Source organism: Typopeltis vanoorti, chromosome 9 (assembly GCF_054136105.1).
Source record: "Typopeltis vanoorti isolate ZY-2024b chromosome 9, IOZ_Tvanoo_1.0, whole genome shotgun sequence".
NCBI lineage: Eukaryota > Metazoa > Arthropoda > Arachnida > Uropygi > Thelyphonidae > Typopeltis > Typopeltis vanoorti.
The window spans coordinates 137,854,651-137,872,396 of NC_143557.1; the positions used below are offsets into that span (position 1 = coordinate 137,854,651).

Sequence of the window (17,746 nt, forward strand, 5' to 3'; positions counted from 1 at the left end):
AACAAGTATTTTTTCCCTTCTTAACTTCAGATGTCAAAGCACACTAAGGAGCCACAAGTAATATTCTAATATTACATTAGTTAAAAGAATACAATATTTATAAATATAAAAATATAAAATAAATAATACAAAAATCAGAGAGAACATTACCTGAATTAAGAGTAATCGTTTTACTTATGCTGTTGAAATTTCCATTATCTGCTGGTCCCTGAATGTCAATTGTCATTTCTACTCGTGAGGGCACCCTGTGCACTGATGCACTAACATGGTATCCCACATTTGGACGGAGTTTGGCTGGTGCTATCACAGTATAAATCCCATTATCTTGTTTGATGGTATCCTCACTATATTGAAAATGCAAATTAACTATATCAGTAACCTTAGAAAATAAATAAAAAGAAAGTGCTTTATTAAAAGAAACAGTGAAACAATTGCAATCTAAATTCAGGAAAGGGAAAAATTTTCCCACTAAAACAAGTTTCAAACACAGATCTGAAATTTTTATTCAATGTGCCATTTACATGACTCATTTGAAGCCACAGCTTTTTTTTGGGGGAGGGGGAAGGGGGTTGATTAATAATTATAACTAAACTAATCATTATCAAATTCCTGATATATACCCTCAGGGGAGTGTACAGGATATAATAGTACTACATGAAAATTTACATCATTACTAACTTCTTATCTGCAATTTTCCACCAAATTAGTCTGTTACCTGTCAAGACTCCAACATTATCGGATCTTATATTTCTATTGTCTAAGGCACTTTTTACTGTATCAATCCACCTATATCTTGGTCTTCCTCTGGGTCTTTTTCCTACTAACCGGGTAGAGAAAATTTGTTTTGCTAATCTTTCCTCTCCCATTCTGTTTAAGTGACCATACACCTGAGATTAGCTTTGTTAATGCATTCCTGGATGCTGATACTGTCAAATTCTTTCTTAATATCTTCTGTTTTTAATATGATATTGCTATTGATGCCATTTGTTCATGCCCTAATCTTTCTCAGGACTCTCATATGCAGTCTAGTCTAGTCTAGTCTTTGGGCAAGTGTTTTACTTCTGACTTAGCTCTCAGATCCATAACTTAGGATTGGCTTGAATACTGTTTTGTATACAGCTAATTTAGTGTTTTGACTAAATTCTCTCTTATTCCATATAAATTTATTCAATTGACTTCCTACCATACCAGCTTTGTTGATTCTGTTATTTATTCCCATATTTAATTTACCATTTTCACTAAAAATACTGCATAGCTGAAATTTTTATTTGTTCTATAGGTTCTCCATTCACAATGCAGTTGATATTTTCAATGTTAAATTTTCAATAACTAAAAGGCCAGAAAACTGGTCTAGCTGAGAGATAACATGTCAATCTGATGTAAAAAGTATATCAGTACCCTAACCTTAAATCAGGGCTATCCAAAGCACTGCATGCAGCCTGTGGTGTGATTTTGTGCAGCCCACCTGTAGTGGTGTTGATTTTTAAGAGTGAGTGAATAAAATAATTTGAATCAAATTGATAATCTTGATGTTGGTAATTTTAGTTGGTGTTTTTACATCACTATATACCCACATGTTTTTCAAATATTAGATGTGTCAAAGAAGTGTTCTTATGCTGATTTGTTCCAACGCACATGGAGAATGTGAGTTCACGATTAGTGTTGTTCGTTTGTTCAGCTATTGAGGTTGTGTCGCTGCTGCTCACCAAATTACTAGATAATGTGGTGCAGCCCTCAGATTATTAAAGTTGGGATAGCCCTGCCTTGAATGGTAATCTGAACAATTAGCATGGGTTCTTTGAGGTTTCTATATGTTACCTTCAAACTAGATTTGAAACAATCTCTTCCCCCTGCCAGGGGGGGGTCTTTTAAGTGCACCTTTTCATGTTGACTTATTTTGGGCAGCTTACCCACTCAGCTAAGATTACAATCTAAAAACATCTGGACTATATTCACTTTTCAGAATTGGAGAAACCCGACCTTGCTTACTATACCATCAACACTAGATAGTTCTCTGAACCAAATTAAAATTCTCCATTCCAGTAGCTTTAAATTTGATTGTTGCCTGAAACTTGTGAAACTTCGATGTCATACAAATCTTAACCACTGATTGCATGCCAGTCTCAAATTTCTAAGAAGAAATCACCTTAAACTGTTTGTAATATTAAATAATTTTACTCTGAATCTGAAGCTATTCATTTTGTTATTTTGAACTCTAATAGTGCCTTCTATTGATAACTCAACTGTCACCGTGACATGAACTAGTAAGCATGCATTATGCCACTCATATCTTGGAATTATTGTTGGGTGTAGTTAATGGATGTTTTCTTTCTGATGATGCCAATGTAACACCGGACAAATATATCAGTTTAATAAATTATATTTTCTATACATGTTAAAACATTTTTATCATACTGAATTCCTTAACACTGAGGATTCACAACTCATTCTGATGCATCACACTCACCCACAACTCTAGCCTCTCATTCTTCACCTGTGACCTATTCATTATAATCCCTTGTATATTAAACTGACAAAATCCTCTCACAGAATCTACAATATCAGCTCTTTCCACCTAACCAACATCTGCAGTTTACATTCCCTCACTCTTCAATGCTAGATAAATAATATCAGTACTTTGGAATATTGGTTATCTTGTTTGTTCGTCTCTGGACCTTCTCTCCATCATCACCCAATTCCTGACTTCTACCGTCAAGGGGTGTACAGGACATGATAGTACTACATGAAAAATTTCCATCATTAATAACTTCCTATCTACAATTTTCCTCCAAATCAGTCTGTTACTTGTCAAAGCTTCAACATTATCAGATCTTATATTTTTATCGTCTAAGGCACTTTGTACCATATCAATCCACCTATTTCTTGGTCTTCCTCTGGGTCGTTTTCCTGCTAACCTGGCAGAGAACACTTGTTTTGTTAATCTTTCCTCGCCCATTCTGTTTAAGTGACCATACCACCTGAGATTAGCTCTGCTAACACATTTCTGGATGCTGACAATGTCAAGTTCTTACTTAATATCCTTGTTTTTAATATGATATTGCCATTGATGCCATCTGTTCACCCCTTTAATCTTTCTCAGGACTCCCACATCTACAGTCTCTAGTCTTTGGTAAAGTGTTTTACTTCTGACCCAGCTCTCAGTCGGAACACTAAATTAGCTAATTTAGTGTTCCGACTAATTTCTCTCTTATTCCATATGAATTTATTCAATTGACTTACTACCTTGCCAGCTATGTTGATCCTGTTGTCTATTTCTATATTTAATTTACCATCTTCAGTAAAAATCATGCCTAAGTAGCTGAAATGTTTTACTTGTTCCACAGGTTCTCCGTTCACAACACAGTTGACATTTAACGATTCTACCTATTTTCATTGTCTTCGTCTTTTTATTGCTGACCTTCATACCATACCTATTACAACAGTTATTCAATTTAGTAAGGGAATCTTGCAAACTTGTAGCAGATTTATTTACAAGTATAACATCTTCTGCATAAGGCAAAGAGCTAACATTACATCTTCAATTTTGATATCATGTTTAATACCACTTTCCTTCATAATGCGATCCATATAGATAATGAATAACAGAGGGGATAATGTACATCCTTGTCTCACACCAGATTTAACATTAAACCATCTTCCTGTACTTCCTTCAATTCTAACTGCTGACTTACAACTCAAATAAAGACTAAGTATTGCTTGATATAATGCCCCATTCACACCATATAACTGCAGCGTATTGAATAGCTTCTCTCTTGGCACCTTGTCATATGCATTTTCCAAATCGACAAAACTTAAATACAGATTTTTGTTATATTCCCATGCTTTCTCAACTATTTGTCGTAAAGTGAAGATCTGATCCTGACAGCCTCTATTTGGCCTGAATCCAGCTTGTTCTTCACCAAGCTTTTCTTCCACAATTCTTCTCAACCGTTTCTCAAGTATACTTGCATAGACCTTGACAGGAACATTCAGTAGGGAAATACATCTGTAATTCTCACATTCAGTTTTATTTCCTTTTTTATATATGGATAATATATTAGAGCTCTACTCCAATCATCAGGAATTTGTCCCTCTGTCCAGGCTTTCTGAACTATATAGTGCAGCCACTGTAAGACTTATACCACCATACTTCAGCATTTCTGGTCGAATATCATCTATTCCTGCTGCCTCTCCACATTTTAAGCCTTTGATGGTTTTTTCTACTTCAAGTATGGATATGTATTCCTGCCTGTATGCTGGTCGAGTTTTTTTTTTTTAACACTTTGCTATCACTGTTTGTTTCATTTAGCAATTTTTTGAAGTAATTACTCCATACTTCAAGGATATTTTTTGAAGTAATTACTCCATACTTCAAGGATATTTTTTGAAGTAATTACTCCATACTTCAAGGATATCTTTTTCTCCTGTTTTCATGTCACCTTTATCATCTCTAATTCCTTCTACAGCTCTTTCCTCCATTTTTAAGCTTCTTCAACAACCTCCAGGATATCTTACCACTTTTCTTGATATTTATTTTCGATATTCTTGCCAAAGTCCTCCCATGACTTTTGTTTAGCTAGTTTTACACAGTGTTTAGCTTTTTTACATTTGTCTCTGCATTCTCTAAGAGCACAAGCTGACTTATTTGCAAGGAACTGTTGATATGCTTTCTTTTCCTTCACTGCCTCTAACTTTTTATGTCCACAATGGAGTTCTAATTTTTCTATCCTTGTAGACAACCTCACAACATGCCTTTCTGGCTGAATCAATCAGGGTTTTCTTCAAGGTTTGCCACTGAATCTCCAAGGTTTGGTTCCTGTTTTCAAACTCCATTTTTTCTTCAATAATCTTTGTGTATTTTAGTCTCCAGTTCACATCTGAGAGCTGCTCAACTTTTATTGGCTTTAAAACTTTCTTACATGTTATTCTTTCCAATATGAAATTCAATTTTATCCTGCTCAAGACTAAATAGTGATCACTTCCAATTTCAAATCCTCTATACACTCTGGGGGCCTGCACCAGTGGAAAAACTTCACTATCAACAATAACATAGTCAATGAGACTTTTCTTATTCCTTGCCTCTTCTCTCCATGTGAATTTGTGCACATTTTTATGTTGGAATATGGTGTTACTAATAACCAGTCCAAGTCCTGAGCAGATCCAACTGGTATTTACCATTATTATTAGCTTTGCTCTTTTCTCCAAATTTGTCCAATTCCCCATTCCAATGTTTGCCCACATCACTTTACTTGAAACTGCCAGCCATTCAAGAAGATTAGCCTTGTATTTTGTGTTGAATACTATGGCTACTCCTTTTCCTTGATTGTCATTGTCTGAATATAACATTTTGTATTTATTACTCAAAAAAGATCTCACCAGTTTGTCTTTTTTGTTTCAGTCACCCCTATTATGTCGATCTGGTAGTAATCTAATTCCTCAGCTAGCTCAATTTCTTTGCCATTCAGACTTCTTAAGTTAGTACCGATCTTTAACTCTGGTGATGTTGAGTTGGGGTGTGCTTTCAGATTTGTTCCAGTAGCTGACTTTTCGCTGTTCGCCCTGGAGAAAACAACTGGGGCCTTGTTTAACCGGGCAACGCCCCAGCCGGCATTAAATTCTGTCATGTTGTACTATCATTTGTATATTGGTTTAAGCCAATAAGAATGAAATTTGGTTGGCTAAATCCCAAATTGGCAGCCATCCTCATTCGTTCAGTATCCAGGTAGATACCCAACAGGGTGCACCACGAGAAGGTGAGGATTGAACATTAGATCAGAAGCCCTGGTCATTCTTTGCATTCCTTTAGAAGCTATGTGGAGGCCTCCTCTCAGTTATACAGCTTTGACCCTTTAGCACCCCTTTCTCTAACATGACTAAATCTGAGCACAACAGGGCGCTCAGATTTAGTGTGTGCTCTGACCAATGCTTTATACAGCTGCACAATTACCTCCTCATTGTCAGTGAACTCCTTATGCCAGTGTTTTTCAAAGTGTGGTACACATACCCTGGGGGTACGTGAAAGGTCGTTAGGGGGTACGTGGCAATTTTCGGCTATACATAATTAAAGGAGTCATTTTTCAACAAACAGTGCAATTAGAGACAACCGGGATAAAACGGCACTAACTAATGAATCACATCCCCACTCCAACAGAAACTGCTGTGTAGAAGCAAAACCATATGTTGCCAGTGGAACATATGGTTTTGCTTGACACCATCCCCATCGTTAACTTGTTAAAACTAAGAAATATATAGTGAATGTGTTTCAGATATTATGGAATTCGGTTGAAGGGAATTAGCATTTCAACTCAACTGTTGAAATGTTAATTTGTCTTTGATTCGTACAATCTTTTGTTAATACTGCACCAATCATATGCAGTTTTTCGCTGCTCTACGTATCTGAAGTCTTGTAAATTACTGGCAATTTTTGCTTGAAATAATGGGAAAGAAGATTATGCTATTTGGGTAGATGACTTTGACGATGCACACAAAGAAACTGTTCTTGATGCCAAAAGTAGTGATAGCGAGTAGAAGCTTCTTGGTAAGTCGCACAATTTTTCTGAAAACTTTAGTTTCCGAAAATTCCCGCAAGTATCTCGCAACATGATTTTTTAGCTTTAATTTTGGGAAAAAAGTTAGTTATATTCGAGTAAATACAGTATTGTTTTTTAGCTTTCAAATTCTTACGTATGGATCATTGGTTAAAGATTGGATTTATAAAACCCCTAAAAGAAAGCAATATAGCAATACAAATAGCTGTAAGCAACCAGAAAATTTTGATATTGCATCTGGATCAAATGAAATTGATACGAGTGTGTCGTCTGACATCTCTAGAGAACTAAAATTTAAAAATAAATCATTTTTTGTTTACATGAACATATAAATTCAAATAAAATAGATATTTAATTTTAATTAATATTTTAAATTCATTAATTAAAATAAATTAATTTATTTTTTTAATTAATTAGGGAGGTACTCGGTAATAATGAAAATTTAAGAAGGGGTACGTGGATATCTGAAGTTTGAGAAACACTGCCTTAGCTTTGAAATGCTTGCAATGTGTCCTCTAGAACTTCAGTCCAACCATCATTCCCAAATTTCTAATTTTACCTACTTCAACAGTAACACTTTTTATTCTCGAACTTTACAACTGAAGATCTCCAGTTAATCAACATGAAATGTCATTAAATAAATTAAACATGGGGGGAGGGGGGGGGTAAAGAAGATGAGACACTTCTGTATTGTTCAGGACCAATCTCCAATCCATCAAGCCACTTATCCATTCCATCTTCCATGTAGTTTTTGTTCCAAAACAAAAATAAATGCAAAAGCTATGAAAATTTGAATGCGGAAACACTTGTATATGGAGCAGATGGGTTCAAAAATTGCCTTTGCATCTCAATGCATAGCAAGCACACTTTCTATACTGATATGCATAAGAGTTGCTACCTAGATTGGTTTCAAATTTTGAGATCTCAATATGATCTAGACCCATGCAGATACTGAGAGCTAAACACAGAAGCCAATCTCCATATACAAGTAACTAAATAGTACAGCAATCTCTCGATTAGTGGGTCTAATGCATTCTTAAAAACAGGCGCATTAATCGAAAACACACTAATCAAATATAATAACCTATGGGAAAAAGTATAATTCATTCCTCATTTGAACTTTAATTTTTTTATAAAAGAATTAAGGTATGTCTCAGGGCCTAGTTAAAGGAAAACCATGAAGCTGAAAGACAATAAAACATATTCAGAATATAAATTTTATTATTCTACTTCTTAACAAAGAATTGAACTAACTCTTTCTTTTTTTTCATACAACCGACGGTATCGCCCTGTTTCCTCTTCTACACTTCTGCAAATTTTATTGTTTCTCTCTTCATCAGGGTCAGCCTCTAAGCATTGCTGCTTAAAAACTTTGATTGTATGAAAAATATTTTCAAATTGTTTCTGTGAAATCTCTTTTGGCTGACTATCAGTGGTTAAATTTTCTTCATATTCTTTGAGATCTTCCCACTGTGCATCTAAATTTATTATTATTATTCAGGCCTCCATGGAGGCCAAAGACTCATCGTGGGAGGTCCTTCCTAAGAAACACAGTCTATCAAGACTCATCAAGGGGAGGTCTCCCGTAAGAAACACAAAGTCAACACATTGACCGTTCTCGCTCTCACCACCCCATCAAGCAATGCATTCCAAGGTTCAACCACCCTCCATGCAAAGAAACCACTCCTCACCCTCTTGCTCACAGTTTCCTTTCGTAACTTCCAGGGATGGCCTCTTGTCATCACTCCTTCCCGCTGTTCAACCAAGCGAAAGAACTCCCCAATGTCAATCCTGTAACCACCTCTCAACAGTTTAAAAGTCTCTATCATATCACCTCACGTCTCCTTCTATCCACCAAACTCTGCAGTCTGCATTCCCTCAGCCGATTCTCATAACTATCATTGTACAGTCCTGAGACCGTCTTTGTTATCTGCCTTTGTACCGTTTACACAGTTAATTTATCCCCTTCAAATACTGGGGACCAAATCTAAGAACAATGGCCCAAGTGTGGTCTGATCAGGGTCTTATACAATAGAATGATAACTTTTATCTCTGCAGGTCAGCGTCCTTCTCATTATTGCAGCAATCCTCTATGTTACCTTCACCACCTTTGCAATATGTTCCCTAAATTTCAGGTTTATATGAATCGTGAGAATTTTCTTATTCCTTGCCAAATTCACATGGAGAGAAGATCTCCATGTGAATTTGTGCACATTTTTATGTTGGAACATGGTGTTAGTAATAACCAGTCCATGTCCTGAGCAGAAATCCAACAGGCATTTGCCATTATTATTAGTAATTGCCATTATTATTATTATTATTATTTCTCCAAAGTTTCCCAAAATATTTCTGTATGTCTGACAATCATTTCCTACTGTGCTATTTAGGTCCCCAACAAGGACCAACTTTTCCTTTTTCATTGTGTCAGTTGCTTTTTCTAAAGCATCAAAAAATGTCTTAGTAGTCTTCTGTGGGATCATCATAGGCACAAATAAATCTCAATGTCCAATTCTCCATTCTGATATTTGCCCACATCACTCTACTTGAAACTACCTGCCATTCAAGAAGATTAGCCTTGTATTTTGTGTTGAATACTATGGCTACTCCTTTTCCTTGATTGTCATTGCCTGAATATAACATTTTGTATTTATTGCTCAGAAAGATATCACCAGTTTTTGTGTTTTTTGTTTCGGTCCTTTCCTTGCTGGGATCACTCTTACTCTACTCCTCTCATCCATGCCCTCACTCATGGATTCTATCACTGTCTTACAGCAAGTAATTCTAGCTTATGTCAACTTTCATCTCAGAAATAATAGATGCATGCATATAACAATATTGTGCACAAGAACCTGGAAAGTAGTTTTTTTTTCTTCCTTTTTATTTTAATCCAAGATTTTCTAACTTTGAAGTATTGAAGATCGGGTAATGAGATAATCATTAATTTTAAAGTTGCCCAATGCTTTCTGTGTGCTATATTATATCAAATAGTAAAGTAATGCGTCAGCTAGTCTCATTTAAAATTAGAGAACAAATCAGCTTTATACCAAAATTCCAAGAGAATTTTTAAATCATTGATGCAAGTGATAAGTAACAATGCTGAGAATATCTGAGTCATGCAATAACAGTGTCAATGCATTGGTACATGCTGCATTAAGAGTTTTAAATAAACAAAAACAGCAAGGAAGGTAACAATGCATGAAAAAAAAAGCCTGAAAATTTTCAGATATTGGGTTTAGTACTTCTCCCTCAGTCTGCAACTTAAGTGAAATTGTCTTCTAGAAATAAATCTGGATATCAAGATATTGATTGGAGAGGAATAAAAAAAATTATCAAGTTGCAGTGACCTTAACACAGTAATAAACAAACCTGCTACTTGTTAGAAAATAGCATTCTCAACCTTGAAGTGAAAAAGTCGCATTCCAGAATCTATTTTCTAACACTTTTTAAATTATAGAAATGGTATTCTCTTCTGTAGGAAGTTTTTGGTATTGAGAGCACATTGTAATATATGGAGTTTATTAAAAACAATTAAAACCCGACAAGTTTCGTGGGTTGTAAGACTTACATCACAAGGGATTATGTAATGGTACATAAGTTTTACACAACAAAAGCCTATTAATGATTAATTATACATATTAGATTTTTTTAAAACCTTAAAACTTAAATAATTGATAAACCAGAATACAAATGATAAAATTGTTACAGTATGTGTGTTGGAACATTGCTAGTTGTTGCTATCATGTTCTGTTGTTGCTATCACGCATGCTATATCCTGGGTCCGTGGCTGTTAAATTTTTTTTATGTAAGCAGACCATACTTGATGTAAAATTAAGCCTTGATTTTTATTGCATTGTGTAGGGATCCTAAACATTTATGGAGGCTTCTTTAAATTTTCTTTTAAAACAGTTATCAATATATGACATTTTTGTTTGTTGCCAGAGTACGTGATAGGCAGTAATGGTTGCGTGGAATGCCAGGCCTGATTTATGCTCTTCTTTTTTCGATGTCTTTTACAGACATACAGATCTCTCCCGACCTTCCTATCTGGACTACGTAACAAATGCCCCAAGAGCAACAAAAAGTAAGCAACAAATCTCATAGACATCTGGTTTTTTTCCATGGGGTGATGTGGAGGTTTTGGCAGATATAGGAATTTTGATATTTTTTGTAAAGGTAAAAAAAGTCATTTTCATGTTATGCTCAAGGAGCAACGCAGAAATTATCTTTTGGGCTAATGTTTTAAAAAATTAGCTTGACATACCAATAGTATCTTTCAATCACATTACATTACCAAACTCTTTGTTATTGTGACAAACTGAGAAACAACACTGCTAACATATATTCAGATAATTTAGTATTTTAAAATAAAGAATTTATGAAACAATTAAAAAAAAAATTTTTTTACCATCCTTATCCCTTAAATTTAGGAAGCACCATCACATCATTGCTTGACCATAATTAGTTTAGCTTGAAAATTATCACAAATTGCAACCTTTTCCAAAAGCTAATTTACAACTACTGTATACAAGTATAAAATAATCATTGCTAGAAGTGTAGAATTTTTAGCGCAAAACACTAAAAATGCCTAGGATTAGTTAGAATTTTCACATGAAACAGCAGTTCTGCATTATATAAATTATTGCAAATATCTGGAGAAAGCAGCTGTATGCTGAATATGCAAAACTGGGAAGAGTTATCAGAAATTAGACTGATATGATAGCCCTCCAAGAGGATTTAGATTGGCAACATGAACAGATAAAAAGCTGGAGCACAAAACATTCAAATGTTTTGTGCTCCAGCCATTAGCAACTTTGTATTCAGCTCTTGTTCCAAACCATTCATCTCTGCAATAATTGACAAGCCTAGAATTAGTTAAATTTTCGTATGAAACAGCAGTTCTGCATTATATAAATTATTGCAAATATCTGGAGAAAGAGCAGCTGTATGCTGACATCTGCCATGTAATGTAACATGCATGTAACATCTGCCAGCTCAGAGTGACCCATCAGACATAACTAGTTCAAAATAGTAGTCTTAGCAGTCAAATACTAAGTTCCTAACAAACTGTGAATACTGTAATTCACTATACTGGGAAAGAGACAAGAAATCAATGATTTGGACAGGGCATTGCAATTCTAAAAGGTGCACTGCAAAAGGTGGGAAGATGTTCTAAGGGCATGTTGCAAAAACAACTTTAAGCATTGCCATTTTGATAAGCAAATGACTGTTTCAGTGTTATCACAAATGAATTACTGTGCAGGTTTATAGTTGCCTAGTTATTACGTGGCAATACAGAAATCTTAAAAATACCGTGTGGGAGCAAGTAAGCTCATTTGAGTTGGATTAGGTTGTCTGAATTACAACTAAAGCAATTAAGGCTATGAGACCATTGTATTATGTCTTAAATGCATGTGTTCCAGGCAGTTGTCTGTTTTACAGAATGAAAAATCCAATTCCTAGGAGGAGAAAAACTGCATTACACCAAGAGCAGAAGTGGATGAGGTACAGGACAGTCAGTCGTGATCAGATGCATGAAGAATACAACTTACAGTATTCCTCTTACAATGATAAAGTATGGAAAGACAATAATAGTAGTGGAGTAACCATAGCAAGGAATGTAGTCATTATATAATGGGCACTGCGGTAGTGTAAATGTTGTGGAATATGTACAAAGGAGGAAATAAAGCAATTAGAGGTCAAAGAAATGGGTGTATCAAGTGATTGAGTAATTATAAAGATGTAGGAATAGATGACATCACATTTTTAAAGAATGTGATGTCAACCTTTCCCACTGAAAGATTTAATAAAGTCTTTCAGTGGGAAGAGGAGGCAAAGTAGAGCCGCTCCATAAGCATGATTCTAGGTCAAATTTCTAATAAGTACAGACCAGTCTATATCTTCAGTTAGAGCATAGGAGAATTTGGTTAGGAACAGAATATCAGGATTAGGTTGATGAATAGGATTCTTTATGATGGTCAGCTTAGTGTGAAGTGTAGATCCTGTTTTAGCAATCCACTTCATTTTATGATGAGGTGATGAATGTGCTGGATAAAGGAGATTTCATAAGGATATTCTTGAATGTTGCAAAGGCAAGAGACAGATTTCCACAAAGTGTACAAGCTAAAGAAGTTGGGAATGGATAAGAGACTAGTCAGATGAAATGGAGATTGGCTCTGAACAATACCAACAAGATCCCAGAAAAGGAAAGTAACCAGCAGTTTGTCTCAGAGTTCTGTCCCTGGACCCTCGCTGTTTAACTTAATTATTAATGATATTTCACATAGAGACTAGAGATCAACTGTTTGCTGATAATGCAAAGCTGGAGAGAATTATAGTGTTGACATTCAATTCCCTTCAAAATTATTTGAATAGCCTTAATTTGAGTTTTAATATTAATAAATGCAAAGTACTGCACTTTTGAATGCAATATATATGACTGTACTCAATTTCCTGGGATGACTGCTTGTTCTGTCCCCCTCTAGCCAAGTGCTGAAAAATTGCGTTGGCATCTATTCTCAATCGAAGATTGTGTAAAGGTATAGTGAAGGATTTGAGAAGAATTTTGCATAGAGAATGGTGGGCATTTATGGAACTGTGCTTCAGGAAGTAGACAAGATTTGTAATTGGCAGTGATGACTAATAGTGGGCTTAAGTTCAGAGAACCTATTGCAAATGTTGCACACCACTTTGCTATTATGTAACTTACCAAGTAAGAGGGATAAAGAAGTGGTAGTGCCACTGTAAAAAGCATTAGTCCACACAGCTTTAGTGCTCAAATCTGTTCACCTAGTTTTCATTGTGATGTGGAAACACTGGAGACAATTCAGTTGAATGACATGGCAATATCAAGATTCTGGAATGTTGGTTATACAGAGAAACTGAGAATGTAAACTGCAAAGGCTGGTGGGAAGGAAACGGAGCGATTTTTATTTATTTTGTATGATGATACAACAGCCATAAGCCCGTTTTATGGGGAGGTACAGCACCATTTCAATCCCCCTATTTTATCTGGGAATCGGGACTATCATAGCTGATGAATCAGGCCTATAGCTGGGAGGGACTGTTTCTTGGGTATTCCCCGACTGTAATCTCTGCGTTCACAGGGCCAGTTCACCTGTTCTGGTGGACGAAAACCCCAAGTTTCTGGGTGAAAAAACCCGCTACCTTTGTATGAGACCGGCTAACTCACTTTTTGTTGAAAGATCAGATAAGTGTTCCTGATATCACGAACAGGAATCGAACCCAGGTCTTCATCTACATCGACTGAGCTATGGAGCTAGAAGTGATATGCTAAAAACATTTGTCGGTAAGATTTTATCAAATTAATACAGAAGGAATTATAAAAAGGGTGAAGGGAGAAAAATGAGAGACCATCCCTGGAAGTTATAATACGAGAAACCTCCTAGGAGTCAAAACTCAAGATAACCTATTCTATCTGCGTTAGATCTATTGTACCTCTCCTTGCACACATTCAAAGTACAATAGACTGGCAACCCATTCCACTCATTCAACCATTCTACAAGCAAAAAATATTTTCACATCCTTGCCACCTCTTCTGCTCTTGCTCAATTTCCTGGGATGACCCCTTGTTCTACCCCCCCCCCCAGCCAAGTGCTGAAAAATATTTCCTCTGCATCAATCCAAGATGCCAAGAAATTATATTCTTGGTTTCATCATTTATCCAAGAATAAGCAAACAATGTTTGCATGTGAAGTATCTTAACGACTGGGCTACTTATATAGAGACTAATGACTTCAAATCAATTGTCTTAGTATCCCATAATGCAAAGCACACACACACACACCCTTTAATGTGTATGATGCAATGCATTATGGAAGGGCCACTACCCAGACCTGTTGTGACCTTTATTGAAGTCTCATCATTGGGAGCTAGACCCAGAAAAGATACCAAGGTTGAAGTAATGCAGAAGTCATGTTTCCTATATAAGTAGTCAAAAAGTCATACCTTATTACTAAAATACTCTGGATTAGAGACAGATGTTGAAATTTTATTCTTTGGATAAAGGATGAAACCAAGAATATCATTTCTTGGCATCTTTAATTTACAATCCAAGATGTGTAAATATATAGTGAAGAATTTGAGAATTTTGCAGGGAGAATGGTAGACAAGTAGAATGTATTGCCAAAATGTGTTACAAATATGAGAAGTGTAGATTAGTTCAAGGTTCAAAAACAATACATACAGTACATGTTACTTGCTAAATAGGCCTCTCATCATTAGTTGGCCAACTCCATGAAGTTTGTGTAATAAACATTTGATATGATGTTCCTGTTTTGATGACCACATTTAATGCATAGCCAAAAACACTATTTGCTATTTATTAGAGCAATTTTGCATTTATATGCCTAGTTTAATAATTAGCAGAACTAATCACTGTATCACCAAATGTTTCTATACATATTGTGCATCCAAGATAAATCTTACCTTTCAGCTTTAATAAGGACTAGAAGGCCAAGAATGGCCCCAACACTTAATATTAACATGGTCTTGAATAGAAATTTTCTCCCTAGAAATATAAAAAAACTACACTTGAAATTGTCACTTTCTTTTGTTTGTATTACAAATTTTAATTTCAAAATTTCAAAGAAATTGAAAAGCCAACTAAAAAATCAAACTAAATATTGTTTAATTCCAAATACAAATTTATTAACATCCAAATATGCAAGAATACTAGCAATATTGGTAATAGCATCTGAGAATATATCGAAAGTGCTAAAATGCCATGCCTCCAGTTGGCGGGAATGATCATGCTATTTAATTTTTTATATTAATGGAGGTGGGGATTAACATCTAATGATATGGTAATGAACTTGCACAGAATCCCTGCAGGCCAATTTGAGCAGATCAATTGTAAATGATAGATATCGAATTCAATGTTTTCAAGTGCAAAGTTATGCAATTTGGACCGAAGATGTTTTATAAGCTGATTATATTAATGAGAAATTGCAAGTGGCAATACAGCTAGACTTGGGGAAGTTCAGTGGCCATTGTACTACACTACTGAAAAGAATACCAACTTGTAAGAAGAAAATTTACTTTACAAGGCTCTGATAAGGGCACCATCTAGACTGCAATACATGTTCAGTTTTACATTCTGTAGAAATGGAGAGAGCCAAAAATATTCAGCAGCAGGTAATAAACAATTTCTGGCATATGAAATTTTGAATATAAGGACAGATCGAGTAAATAGTGATCTTCAGAGTTTAAGAAATAGATAAGATATAATAGAAAGATACAAGTTGGTATGGGAATTTTTTATTTTTTTTTCATTGGAATACCTGTGAGTAGGCATACTGAAAATAATTCACAACAAAAACTCACATAGAAAATCTTGATATTTAATTGCAAAATTTCTGGCTGTTTCAATCTTCAGAACATAAATAAAACAGCCATTAATAATAGAAAATTCTAAAAAGTGCCACCATAGTAGCTAAATTATCTGTTAATTGTTCCATGTATATATATATTGATGAAAAGCCTATGGAACATGAGTGAAAATGTTACAATTAAGCATCAAGATTTTCCTCAAGTTTTCTGTTACAGAATCTTAGTATAGATACAATGGAAAGTTTTGCAACTCTTGGCAAGTGATATCCATCCCTTAACCCAGATGACTCAGTCATCTAGGTTAAGGGATGGATTTGCCTCCTGTGTCCTTTTGCCAGAAAGACAATCTTGATTAATAGATATCAAGGTAACTCATTACTGATAGTACCCTCCTCCTTAATGTTCTCTAAAATGAATGCCTAATCAAGTTGACAGGTTTAGGTGTTGGACATTATTCACAATGTATTTTAACAGCATTTAAACACTAAATATACCTAAATTATAAAAAGATGCTTATTAACTGGTTTACATTTTGTTGGATTGGTTAGACTATACAAAGTTTCCTGTGACAGCCTGTTATGAACAGACAGGAAGATCTGTGGACATCCACTTGCCTTGGAGAACAAATTCATTCACTACCATTATTATGGCAAGTTAGTGTAATATAGCAAGTTATGTAACATTGTTTGAAGTGTGTATATTGTTTTTGTTTTATTAAATGTGTTTATTTTGTATTTGGTCTTGAGTCAGTGATTATTTGGATTCTGAAAGAAAGAGTTAAGATCATTGCACCAATTGGAGTGAACCCTTGTGCATAATCTGTTTCTAACAATTATTTTTTTTTTTTTATTTCCAAGTGTACCTATATATTATTATGCACAAGGGTTCACTCCAATTGGCGCAATGATCTTAACTCTTTCTTTCAGAATCCAAATAATCACTGACTCAAGACCAAATACAAAATAAACACATTTAATAAAACAAAAACAATATACACACTTCAAACAATATTACATAACTACAAATTAATTGGATCCAAATAAACTTTTTAAATAAACTTACACTTAAGACTAGACTAAACACGTTGTTTGCACAATCACAAAATGTTCACAGCCAGTTTCTTTCTCTGTCAAAACCCTTTTCAATATATATGACTATTCTTCATTTTTACAGGATCCTTTCTCATCACTTATGTAGCACACATTAATTCTTCCGAACTTAATTCCATCTCTTTTCTTCAGTAGAAATAATAGTCAGATCCGGCGTCCTTAATACAGATGAAACTTCCTAATCAGTTTTCTCGAACATTCCTTTAGAACGTAAATAGCAAATTCTTTTATTCACTAAATGCTTATTAACAGTCTTAACTCTTCCATTACAGTTCTACGATTCCCTTTTTCGGAATCTCCTATAATTCTTCCAATTAGCGTTTCCTCCAATATTCCTTTTAAAACGCCTATAGCAATATTTCCCTTTTCAAATAGTTCCACGATTCCTTTTTCGGAATATACTATTAATTGTCCTCCAACTATAACATAAAAAAAAAACTCAAGTTCCTCTGAATCTAAATATCTGCCGGCCTGTGTTCTAAATTCCTTCCGAACGCTCTCCTTGTTTACACTCCCGTTGCTTCGATACCCAACTTGTCAGTTGTCAATCACACATCAAACCTCTCGGCGAGCATGCGCACTCCATGAAACTGGTAAGCAAGAAGTTAGGTATAAATAATGGCTGACACGTTGTCTCCGTTAGCGACAAGAGAATGTCTTCATAAAACACAACTTTTGATAATTTTAAATTACAATAAAATTCTTGTAAGTAATACAAATATCAAATCTTGTAAGTACATC

The 17,746-nt window shown here is 35.0% G+C and overlaps 1 protein-coding gene across 3 annotated transcripts in view; it reads right to left on the reverse strand.

Moving 5' to 3' along the window:
* Tep2 (Thioester-containing protein 2) overlaps window positions 1-17,746 on the reverse strand; it is a 320,565-nt gene that overhangs the window by 254,507 nt on the left and 48,312 nt on the right. For 2 of the 3 annotated variants that reach the window (XM_090397649.1, XM_090397651.1), the window contains exons 2-3: window positions 14,994-15,075; window positions 151-344 (exon numbers count right to left, since the gene is read on the reverse strand). In XM_090397649.1, the coding sequence (XP_090253775.1) occupies window positions 151-344; window positions 14,994-15,052 (253 nt within the window). In that variant the 5' untranslated portion in view covers window positions 15,053-15,075. Of the gene's footprint in view, window positions 1-150; window positions 345-14,993; window positions 15,076-16,958; window positions 17,079-17,746 lie in introns of those variants that run through there. The other variant, XM_090397650.1, reaches the window with a different exon arrangement.